General features: G+C 41.0%; 1 protein-coding gene across 1 annotated transcript in view; it reads left to right on the top strand.

The window, feature by feature from the left end:
• Positions 1 to 12,205, top strand: part of SUPT16H (SPT16 homolog, facilitates chromatin remodeling subunit) — a 40,971-nt gene that overhangs the window by 22,869 nt on the left and 5,897 nt on the right. Inside the window, exons 10-22 of the mRNA XM_047075413.1 lie at positions 42 to 154; positions 2,427 to 2,492; positions 2,607 to 2,702; positions 2,810 to 2,925; positions 3,015 to 3,168; positions 3,864 to 3,991; positions 4,454 to 4,589; positions 4,695 to 4,821; positions 5,080 to 5,198; positions 5,894 to 6,019; positions 6,348 to 6,460; positions 6,776 to 6,851; positions 7,193 to 7,362. Coding sequence (XP_046931369.1) covers positions 42 to 154; positions 2,427 to 2,492; positions 2,607 to 2,702; positions 2,810 to 2,925; positions 3,015 to 3,168; positions 3,864 to 3,991; positions 4,454 to 4,589; positions 4,695 to 4,821; positions 5,080 to 5,198; positions 5,894 to 6,019; positions 6,348 to 6,460; positions 6,776 to 6,851; positions 7,193 to 7,362 — 1,540 coding nt within the window. The remainder of the gene's footprint in view (positions 1 to 41; positions 155 to 2,426; positions 2,493 to 2,606; positions 2,703 to 2,809; positions 2,926 to 3,014; positions 3,169 to 3,863; positions 3,992 to 4,453; positions 4,590 to 4,694; positions 4,822 to 5,079; positions 5,199 to 5,893; positions 6,020 to 6,347; positions 6,461 to 6,775; positions 6,852 to 7,192; positions 7,363 to 12,205) is intronic.

The following is a 12,205-nucleotide window of genomic DNA, read 5'->3' as shown; positions in this document are numbered from 1 at the left end:
ATTCTCTCACGGTTATAGACTGATCCTGTTTGCTGTTTTAGGGATGGTTTTCAGCATCAATTTGGGATTCTCAGACCTTACTAACAAGGAAGGGAAGAAACCAGAAGAGAAAACCTATGCTCTGTTCATTGGTGACACAGTGCTTGTGGATGAGGTGTGTATTCTTCTTTGACCTTTGATTGTTCATGAACTAACATTGAAAATACATTTTATATTCTTTGGAGTTTTTTTCTTAAAGGTGTTTGTTAGGGGCACCTGGGTCAGTTAAGCGTCCGATGCTTGATTTCGGCTCAGGTCCTGATCTCACAGTTCGTGGGATTGTGCCCCTCAGTGGTCTCTGTGCTGATAGCACAGAGTCTGCTTGGGGTTGTCTCTGTCTCTGCCCCTCCCCCACATGCTTGGGCGTGCACTCTCTCAAACTTTTTTTTTTTTATTTTAAGTGTTAAATGCTAGCTGAAGGGAGAGGTCCATGTGACAGTGACCCAATACAGCTAGGAATAGAGATTGTCATCCAAATACAGAGAATAATTTATTAAAAAATTTTTTTAATGTTTATTTTTGACAGAGACAGAGCATGAGTGGGGGAGGGGCAGAGAGAGAGGAAGACACAGAATGCAAAGCAGGCTCCAGGCTCTGAGCTGTCAGCACAGAGCCTGACGCAGGGCACAAACTCATAGACCGCAAGATCATGACCTGAGCCCAAAGTCAGACACTTAATCAACCAAGCCACCTAGGCACCCTCCTTTTTTGTTGTTGTTGTTTTTTACATTTATTTACTTTTGAGAGACAGAGTGTGAGCAGGGGAGGGGCAGAGAGAGAGGGAGACACAGAATCAGAAGCAGGCTCCAGGCTCCGAGCTGTCAGCAGAGAGCCTGACGTGGGGCTCAAACCCACAAACTGTGAGATCATGACCTGAGCCAAAGTCGGACGCTTAACTGACTGAGCCACCCAGGTGCCCCACAAATACAGAGAATAATTTAAACCACACAGTTCAACTTGTGACTTAAACCTGGATAATGATTATATTGGGAATTGATTCTTTTTTTAAATTTTTTTAACAGCTTTATTGAGTTACAGTTTACATACCGTGCAGTTCACCTGCTGAAAGTGTTTAATTTAGTGATTTTTAGTATATTCTCAGCAATCAGCACCACAGTCTAATTTTAGAACATTTTTATCACCTCAGAAACCGTGTACCCTAGCAGTCACTCCTCATTTTCCCCCCAAGCTCCCCAAACCTAGTCGACAACTAAACCACTGGTTCTGGGCAGTTGTGGTCTTTTATAATTCTTTTTTTCACTTAGCAGAACTGATCCTTTTTTTTTTTTTTTTTTTTTTAATTTTTTTTTTTTTAATGTTTATTTATTTTGGGGACAGAGAGAGACAGAGCATGAATGGGGGAGGGGCAGAGAGAGAGGGAGACACAGAATCGGAAGCAGGCTCCAGGCTCTGAGCCATCAGCCCAGAGCCTGACGCAGGGCTCGAACTCACGGACCGCGAGATTGTGACCTGGCTGAAGTCGGACGCTTAACCGACTGCGCCACCCAGGCGCCCCAGCAGAACTGATCCTTAATGTTCATAATAGCAAATACTTCTGAGTTCTTATTATGTTAGCACTTTTATGCATTAATACACTGAATTATGATACCCTGTGAAGTAGATACTTTATCCTCAGATAAACTGGGGCACAGAAGTAGAAGTTGCCACATATCACCACTAGAAAGTGATTGAGGCAAAGGGCGCCTGGGTGGCTCAGTGAGCATCTCTTATTTCGGCTCAAGTCATGATCTCCCAGTTTGTGGGATCGAGCCCCATGTCGGGCTCTGCACTGACAGTACGGAGTCTGCTTGGGATTCTCTCTCCCCCTTTCTCTCTGCCCTTTCCCTACTCGGGTGCACTTGCACTCTCTTTCTCAAATAAAACTTTTTTAAAAAAAAAAAGGGAAGAAAAAAAAAAAAAGAGGTTAGAGTGGGAGAGAGCCAAAGCATAAGAGACTCTTAAAAACTGAGAACAAACTGAGGGTTGATGGGGGACGGGAGGGAGGGGAGGGTGGGTGATGGGTATTGAGGAGGGTACCTTTTGGGATGAGCACTGGGTGTTGTATGGAAACCAATTTGACAATAAACTTCATATATTGAACATAAAAAAAAAGAAAGAAGAAAATAAACATTAAAAAAAAACAAAACAAAACATGAAAGTGATTGAGGAAGGTTTCACATCAAGCCTGTATTCGTAATCATTATCCCAGTGTTGCCTCCTAAATTATAGTTCCTTTGAGGTTGGGAGGATAAAATCTGTATGCGTTGTCAGAGATTTTAGTATCCACAAGTTTCGAAGCATTGGCCAACTGTATACGAGGCTAGAAAGTGAAAGTGCTTTATTTAAATGCTCTTGTAAATGTCTCTGACTTCTTCCTTTTATTCCAGGATGGCCCAGCTACTGTCCTCACTTCCGTGAAGAAAAAAGTGAAGAATGTGGGGATTTTTCTAAAGGTAGGAAGAAGAAAAGCAAGTGGTGTAGGAAGTTTGGTACCGTGAAAAGGCTAAAGTAATAACTGGCTAAAAAGGTTAAAACTGGAATTGCTGATTCTCATTTTGCCCCCATAGAATGAGGATGAAGAGGAGGAGGAGGAGGAGAAAGATGAGGCCGAGGACCTGTTGGGAAGAGGTTCTCGGGCAGCACTGCTTACTGAAAGAACACGAGTGAGTTTGTTGTTTTAATCCACATTGACTCTCTCTCTGTCCTCTGGCTCCCGTCTGGAGCACGTCTGTAAGACTGGCAGTTCTGCTGACTTGGGTGTGTCCTCTAGAACGAGATGACCGCAGAAGAGAAGCGGAGAGCGCATCAAAAGGAACTGGCAGCTCAACTCAACGAGGAAGCAAAGAGGCGACTGACTGAACAGAAAGGAGAGCAACAGATTCAAAAGTAAGAGTTTGTGTTGGGCAACGAGGTTGTCTTAGGTTTGTATTTGATTGGTAGAAATTCCTCAAAAAATGTTTTTATCCCCACTCCAGAGCTCGCAAATCTAACGTGTCCTATAAAAACCCATCTTTGATGCCTAAGGAACCACATATTCGGGAAATGAAGATCTATATCGACAAGAAGTACGAGACCGTGATAATGCCTGTGTTCGGTATCGCGACACCTTTTCACATTGCCACAATCAAGGTATGAGCATTGAGTCAGGATCCATCCAGACTGCTTCTGAAACTATGAGTTGTGCTTTCCATAGATTGTTTTTCCGATTCCTCTACCCTCTGCTCATTCTCCACCCTTCTCACTTTGCTGACTCCCCCTCTCCTTGTCTCCTGCTATTCTCCTTCTTTTCCATTTTGCACTTGGTTAGAATGTTCAGTGATCTCCTAGTCTAGAAATATAATTTGCATTAAGCCTTTGCCTTATTTTGTTTTACTTTCTCTTATAGGGAGAGAGCATGAGTTGGGGGAGGGTTGGAGAGAGAATGAATCCATAGCAGGCTCCATGCTGAGCGTGGAGCCCGACTTGGGGCTCAATCCCACCACCCTGGAATCATGACCTGAGGCAAAATCAAGAGTCGGATGCTCAACTGACTGAGCCACCCAAGCACCCCCACCCCACCCCCCGCATTAAACATTTTTTAGCATGTTTTTGGACATGTGGTTCAGGGTACTCTGAGAAGCCAATGATTCATTTGGAAGCACACATCTTGTCATACAAAAAAAATAAGCTAGGTGAAGGTAAAAAAAAACTAGACCTAGGTGAAGGTTTATAGGCTAGGTTTAGCAGTCAGCTCGTAACTCCTAACTTAATTTTAATGTCTCTAAGTACTAACCTTTACTTTGGAAAGAAACTTGTTTGTTAATGCTTTCCTTTTCTTTGAGCAGAATATAAGCATGTCCGTGGAAGGAGATTATACTTACTTGCGAATCAACTTCTATTGCCCAGGCAGTGCTCTTGGCAGGAATGAGGGCAACATCTTTCCTAACCCAGAAGCCACTTTTGTCAAGGAAATGTGAGTCCCCGGGAAAACAACCATCCCCCATCCCTGCTGGTTGGAGTGGTACTCTCAGGAACATCTCATTGTGCTTTGTACGGTTTTGACGATGGAACCCAGTTTAGAATCCTCATGAATATATGTTAAACTGATTACACCTGTTTTGCAGTAGAATCATAAATAAGGAAATGTGTGCCTCATTGGAGTCTGTTCCTTCATGGTGTGGAATGGGATAATTGGCTATGCCAGATTTGAAAAATAAGTGTGATTTCCCACCCAGTGGATTAGCCATTTATAACATGCTCTATTTAAGAGAGAAGAAAGAGGGATGTTTTTCAGCTTTCCAGACACTGTCTTACCATTTACTGGTATCTTTATCTTCTGAAAGACATTTAAGTCCGTTAAAAATACAGTGAAGAGTGCAGGTTACCTGACCTGATAAAGATACTTCTGTAAGTTCTGGCTTCTCCTTTTTCACAGCACATACCGAGCTTCAAATATGAAGGCACCTGGAGAACAGACTGTACCAGCCTTGAACCTCCAGAATGCTTTCCGAATTATAAAAGAAGTACAGAAGCGTTATAAGACCCGGGAAGCAGAAGAGAAGGAGAAGGAGGTGAGCCTGGACACCAACAGAGCACCATTGCGCAAAAGGATACGTGTGGGTTTGGAGGGGACACACAGTTACATGAGGATTCACAGTAATTCTCGTTCTACTTAGGGCATTGTGAAACAAGACTCCCTAGTGATCAATCTAAACCGGAGCAATCCCAAACTGAAAGATCTATACATTCGCCCAAACATTGCCCAGAAGAGGATGCAGGGTTCCCTGGAGGCCCACGTCAATGGTATGAATGATCTCTCGTGTGTCTGGGCTTTGTCTCTGGGGCACATTTGTAGGAATGACAGATGGATAATCCGTATGTGAGGGAGCTGCTGGAAAGAATCTATATATATTGCTGTACGGGCACAAGGAAGGGAAAGAAGCTCTGTGTGGTTTGCGGCATTTTCTGTGACTCGGTTCCAATCAGCCAGAAAAGACGCAATGTCTTCTGGCCTCACCTCATGCTGCTTGATGCTTAGCTGCTTCCTTTGTTTTCCCCCAGGTTTCCGTTTCACATCTGTTCGAGGAGACAAAGTGGATATTCTGTATAATAACATCAAGCATGCTTTGTTTCAGCCATGTGATGGAGAAATGATTATTGTCTTGCACTTTCACCTCAAGGTACGCTTTTTGATTTACAAGCTGTCAGATCTTGGGCAAGATCTTTCTGTTACTCTTTTTCTTTTAAAATAGTGACGAATAGGGACACCTGGGTGGCTCAGTTGATTAAGCGTCCAACTCTTGATTTCGGATCAGATCATGATCTCACGGTTAGCCTGCTTGGGATGCGCTCTCTCCCTGTCTGTCCCTCTCCCTGTTGTGCACGCGCACACAACTCTCTCTCAAAATATATAAACTTTAAATTAATAAATAAATGATGAATGATATCACCTATCACAAAAGGTAAAGGGGGTTGAATGAGATAATGTTTATAAAGTCCACAGTGTCTAAAATCTAGAAGGTGCTAATAAGCATGTATGTTCCTTTGGTGTGCTCTATAATAACCACCAAAACCTAAGGTTTTCTCCAGATTCCTGTCTCTGAAATAGAAAAATGTTTCTTTAGACAGTTTATTTTCGGCAAAGTCTCCCAAGTTCATTCTAATAAATAGGAATACTTTAAAAAAATGTGTACGCTCTCACATTCCCAAATGTCATGACGACACCAGGGACAGTTTGACTATTTTTACATAGATGCTGTGGTTTCCAGGGTAGATACTATTTATACTTCACGTTGTTTTGTTGTGGTCTTGCCTCTTTGTTGTGTAGCCTGAGTTTTCTGACTGCTTTCTCGTTTTTTCCACTCCGTGCCCCCAGAATGCCATCATGTTCGGGAAGAAGCGGCACACGGATGTGCAATTCTACACAGAAGTGGGAGAGATCACCACGGACTTGGGGAAACATCAGCATATGCACGACCGAGATGACCTCTATGCTGAGCAGGTCTGTGAGATTGAGGATTTTATTTGCAGGGTATTGAGGTAGCTTGTGGTTCAGATCTGAGTTCAGTAGTTATATTTTGTAAATAACCCCCGCATCTTTCTGCAGAACAACTCAAGTGTGCACGGGGATGGTATAGTGCAGTGGCTTATGGGGCAGACTTGAGTTGCAGACTCAGCTCTGCAGTTAATGGTGTAGTGGGCTGGGTTAAACTCTTCGTACTGGCGTCACAGGAATGAGAATTAAGGACCACAAAAGTACTTCAGGCTTTTTGAATGGATGTACGAGTGAAGTGATAACTGTAGCTAATTAGTTTTTTTTCCTTCTACAGATGGAACGAGAAATGAGGCATAAACTGAAAACAGCGTTTAAAAATTTCATTGAGAAAGTAGAGGCTCTGACTAAGGAGGAACTGGAATTCGAAGTGCCTTTTAGGGACTTGGGGTAACATATCTCTTCTTTTTGACCTGAAGTGTCATCTGCCTATTAGAAAAATTGGTCATTCTTCCTTTGTGATAATTTAACATCACAGATCGCGTCCTTTTTCCTTTGATTGAAAAACCTTTGAGACATCCATTCCCTCTTGAACATTTTTAGGCTGGGGTGAGTGGCTCAGACTGAGAGGCTTCCCCTGTAATTGACTCCAGTGAGTATGCTGGAGCTGGGTTTGGAATGGGAAAAGGCAAGAAGTGTATTGTGGCAGCACGTTTCTCTTGAGTGGGCCCAGTCCCTGTGAGCCTTTCTCTTACTCTCTTTCAGATTTAATGGAGCTCCTTACAGGAGTACCTGCCTCCTTCAGCCCACTAGTAGTGCGCTTGTAAACGCTACAGAGTGGGTGAGTATTTCTTCCCTTTTAGTAAGAAAATTGTTAGAGAAAAGAAAGGGTAGGTGTTTTGAAAACTAGGTCTTTACTATTTCTGAAGATTTTCTTAGACACGACTTACTGAACAAATGATTCTTTAAGTAGTTTTTTAAATAGTTTCTTCAGTTTCTTTAAATTTATTCTCCTTGAGGAAAGATTTTGATCTTGCAAATCCTTATACTGAGACTTGTCAGTACATTGCATTGCTTTTAGTCTTCCCGAAAAGCAGTAGTGATTTTTAGGCCCTGAAAGTATTTGAAAATGCTCGTGCTTTAGGGGACTTACGTGATAGTGATCTCATTTCTCCCTGACAGCCACCTTTTGTGGTGACCTTGGATGAAGTGGAGCTGATTCACTTCGAGCGGGTTCAGTTTCACCTGAAGAACTTTGATATGGTGATAGTCTACAAGGACTACAGCAAGAAAGTGACGATGATCAACGCCATTCCGGTAGCCTCCCTAGACCCCATCAAGGAATGGCTGAAGTAAGTCAGTCTGCCAGCACTCTCCCATTTACCCATTTACCCCTTGATCCCTCGATTACAGAATACAAGCATGGTATGTTGTATATAAAATCTGCTGGTGGACTTAAGGGAGAAACTGCCGTTGGGGAGTTATAGCCCAGGACTTAGAAATTTGGCATCTGTTAGATAGAGTTAACTTCTTCCTGAAATTCCAACAGTAGTTGATGAATATTTACACATACAAAATCAAAAAAAAGTCATCTTTGACTCTCCTTGATAGGTGTATAAAAATCTGAATACATGTATAATCAGTTAGTTATAAAAAGGGGATATCTCTTACTAGTTCTTTTACTTTTACTGAAAGATAATTTTTTCAATTTATTTTTTAAGTTTATTTATTTATTTATTTATTTGAGAGAGAGACAGTGCGAATAGGGGAAGGGTAGAGAGAGAGAATCCCCAGCAAGCTCCGCACTGCCAGCATAGAGCCTGACGCAGGGCTTGAACTCCTGAAACTGAGACCTGAGCCGAAACCAAGAGTCGGATGCTTAACCAGCTGAGCCACTCAGATGCCCCATAAGATAAAACTTCTTGAATTTTAGCCTTTTACGTCAGCTATAAAAGAATTTCTCACAGGAGTACCAAAACTCCAGTAAACAGGGAGATGTTATACTCTAGGTAAAGGGTGAAGCTTGGGTAGTGGTGAGTATAATTTGCTCTGCACTCCACACACCCCTGCCTATTACCAGTGAAGGAGAAGTGCTGAGATGTGACTCTCCTCTTAAGAGGTGGGTTGAGAGAACTTAGAAATAAATTGTGAGAAAGATACAAATTTATGGTTTTCCTGAGGATTTTCTTAAGACATAGGCAGACAGGTGATAACAATATCCCAAATATGTGTTGTAAAGGTGACTTTTTTTTATTCTTTTCACATTTTTATTTAATTTCTAGTTAATTAACATACAGTGCAGTATTGGTGTCAGAATTCAGTGATTCATCACTTATATTCAACACCCAGTGCTCATCCCATCAAGTGCCCTCCTTAGAGCCCATCACCCATCTAGCCCATCCCTTACTCACATCCCTCCATCAACCCTCTGTTTGTTCTCTAAGAGTCTTTTATGGATTGTTTCCCTCCTTCATTCCTTCATCTGTTTTGTTTCTTAAACTCTACATTAGTGAAATTACATGGTATTTGTCTTTCTCTGACTTACTTTGCTTAACATAGTACACTCTAGCTCTATCCATGTCGTTGCAAAATGGCAAGATTTTATCCTTTTTGATGGCTGAGTGATACTCCATTTGTGTGTGTGTGTGTGTGTGTGTGTGTGTGTGTGTGTGTGTGTGTGTACACATATGCATCTTGATTTCTTCATCAGTCAGTGGACATTTGGGCTCTCTCCATAGTTTGGCTGTTGTTGATAATGCTGTTGTAAACGTCTGGGTGCATGTACGCATTTGAATCTTATTCTTGTAGCCTTTGAGTAAATACCTAATAGTGTAATTGTTGGATTGTAGAGTACTTCTATTTTTAACTTTCTGAGGAACCTCCATTGTGTTCTCCAGACTGGCTGCACCAGTTTGCATTCCCACCAACAGTGTAAGAGGGTTCTCCTTTCTCTGCATCCTCACCAACATCTGTTTCCTGTGTTGTTAAGTTTCGCCATTCAGACAGATGTGAGTTGGTATCTCATCATGATTTTGATTTGTATTTCCTTGATGAGTGATGTTGAACATCTTCTCATGTGTCTTTTGGCCATCTGGATGTCATCTTTGGAAAAGTGTCTATTTATGTCCTCTGCCCATTTCTTAATGTATTTTTTTAAAAATCAGTTTTATTAAGGCAAAACTTACGTGTAATAAAATTCACCAATTTAAGTATATGGTCTGATGAGTTCTAATAAATGTGTACAGTCGCGAATCTGCCATCATAATCAGGATGTAGAACATTTCTTCACTCCTAAAAGTTCTTCATACACTTTTATGTAAGTCAGTCCCCTCCCTGTAATCCTGTCCCTGGTTTCTATCACTATGTGGTTTGTGTCTTCTAGAATTTCATGTAAATGGAATCATAAGTATCTTGGTACCTTGCATCTTTCACTTAGCATAATGCTTTTGAAATTTATCCAAGTTGTTGAGTGCATCAGTAGTGTATTCTTTTCTGTTACTGAGGAGTGTTCCAATGCATGGATATTCCATACTTCATTTACCTTAATAGAAATGTTAATTGTTTCCACTTGGAGGTTCTTGGGAATAGCTGCTATAAACCTTACATACAGGTCTTTGTGTAAACGTTAAGTTTTCATTTCTTCAGTAGATGACCTAAGTGTGGCACTGCTGGGTCGCATGGTTTGTGGTAAAGTCTCTACGTTTAACCTTGTAAGAAACTATCAAATCATTTTCTGGAAAACCTGCAGTACCTGAGAATTGTAATTGCTGTGCATCTTAACACTTGGCTTTGTCGGTCTTTTTATTTTTTTTTACTTTTTTCAGAGTGCATACATGAGGAAGGGGCAGAGGGCTTAAGAGAGAGAGAATCGTAAGCAGGCTCCACACCCAGCTCAGTGCCCGATGCGGGGTTTGATCTCACAATTGTGGGATCTTGACCTGAGCCGAAATCAAGAGTTGGTTTCTCAACTGACTGAACCATCCAGGCTCCCCTTGTCTCTTTTTAATGTTGGCCATTATAGTAGCTGTGGAGTGCTGTCTCATTGTGACTTCAGTTTGCATTTCCATGATGACTGATGATGTTGAGCTTATGTGTCATTCTGTATCCTAGAGGAAGTCTCTTCATATTTTTGTCCATGTTAAAAAGCAGATTGTTTGTCTGAGTTGTCAGAATTCTTTAGACTGGTTATAAATCCTTCATCAAATATAGGTTTTGCATATGTTTTCTTGCAGTAGATTCTATGCCTTTTCATTTCTCAAGTATCTTAAAGACTAGAAGTGTAAAATTCTCATGAAGTCTGTTTGATCTATTTTTTTCTTTTGTAATTTGCGCTTTTTAGATCTTGTTTAATAAATTGACTAACCCGAAATCATAAAAATTTTCTGATTTCTTCTAGAGTTTTATAGATTTAGTTCTTACATTTAGGTCTGTGATCCATTTTGAGTTAATTTTTTACTGTAGCATAAGGGTCAAGATTCGTATTTTGCCCAAATATAGCCAATTACTCTAGTATCATTTGTGAAGAGATTACCCCATAGTTACTGAATTATCCTGGCATCTTGTTTAAAAAAAAAAAAAAAGCCATCAACCATTTGGAGAGGGTGTAGTTTTGGATGCTATTCTGTTGCATTGGCCTATGTGTGTCCTTATATCACTGAAACAATTATTGTAGCTTTATACAAAGTAAGTCTTAAAATCATGTAGCGTAAGTCTTCTGATTTTGTTCCTTTTCAGAATTGGCTATTGTACATAAAGGTTAGAATCTTCTTGTGTCTGTCAGCAAACTGGTCTTTTTAATCTAAGTTATCAACTTTCATATTTATACAATTTATAATGGTGTCCCCTTTTATTCCTGATAGTGATAATTTGTTTCCTCTTTTTGTTGGTCAGTCTGCCTAGTGGTTTAATTCTATTGATTTTTTTTTCATCATTATGAAATGTCTTTCCTTATACCTGATAATAGTCCTTGTTTCAAAAATCAGCTTGGTACGATATTCTTACGGACTTCGAGCTTTATTTTGGTTAGTGCTTACATAACATGTCTTTTTTTCTGTTCTTAACTTACTTTATGTTTAAAGGGCCTTACCTGAAGACAATATATATTTGGGTCTCACTTTTTTAAATCTGTTTTGAGAATTTTTACTTTAAAATTTTTTTTTTTTTCAACGTTTATTTATTTTTGGGACAGAGAGAGACAGAGCATGAACGGGGGAGGGGCAGAGAGAGAGGGAGACACAGAATCGGAAACAGGCTCCAGGCTCTGAGCCATCAGCCCAGAGCCCGACGCGGGGCTCGAACTCACGGACCGCGAGATCGTGACCTGGCTGAAGTCGGACGCTTAACCGACTGCGCCACCCAGGCGCCCCGAGAATTTTTACTTTTAATTGGATTGGTGAAAACAGACCGTTTGCATTTAATGCTAACTATCAATATGGTTGGGTTTAAATCTACCATCTTGCTATTTGTTTTCCTCTATGTTCTCTGTTGCTTTTCTCCTTTTTATGCCTTATTTTGGATTTATTTTAATTTTTGAGAGAGAGAGAGCTCAAGATGGGGGGAAGGGGCAGAGAAAGAGGGAGACACAGAATCCGAAACAGGCTCCAGGCTCCACGCTTGTCAGCACAGAGCCCCACATGGGGCTCAGACTCAGGAACCGTGAAATCATGACCTGAGCCAAAGTCAGATGCTAAACCGACTGAGCCACCCAGGCACCCTTGGATTAATTGTATGATTGTGTATTAAGTTTATGATGGGTTGGTTGGTTGGTTTGGTAATCTCTACACCCAGTATGGGGCTCCACCTCAGGACCCTGAGATCATCAAGAGTCACATGCCCTTCCAACTCAGCCAGGCGCCCCCAGGCAGTTACCTCTTAATTTACAAAATGAGAACCAAAAGTCTTGGATATTTGCTCACATATGTACATTCCTGGTGCTCTTCATTCCATGGTGTGGTTCCAACCTTCTAACTCCTTTAATTTTCCTTTGCCTCATAAACCTCCTCCTTTAGCATTTGAGATGCAGGCTTTCTTAAGTCTTTATTTCCCTTTCACTTCAGAAAGATGTTTTTCCTGACTGTAGATAGAATTGTCTTTTTTTAATACTTACATGATGTTGCTCCATTGTTTTCTGGCTTACTGGGTGTCTGCTGTCATCTTTGTGCCTCTGAACAGACTGACGTTTTTGTTTTGTATTTC

This window comes from Lynx rufus, unplaced genomic scaffold (assembly GCF_022079265.1).
Source record: "Lynx rufus isolate CCGP_SWC_20201006 ecotype Redwood Valley unplaced genomic scaffold, mLynRuf1.p SCAF_13, whole genome shotgun sequence".
Lineage (NCBI taxonomy): Eukaryota > Metazoa > Chordata > Mammalia > Carnivora > Felidae > Lynx > Lynx rufus.
Note: the sequence above shows the minus strand (reverse complement) of the source record. Positions and strands in the feature narration are given on the sequence as shown.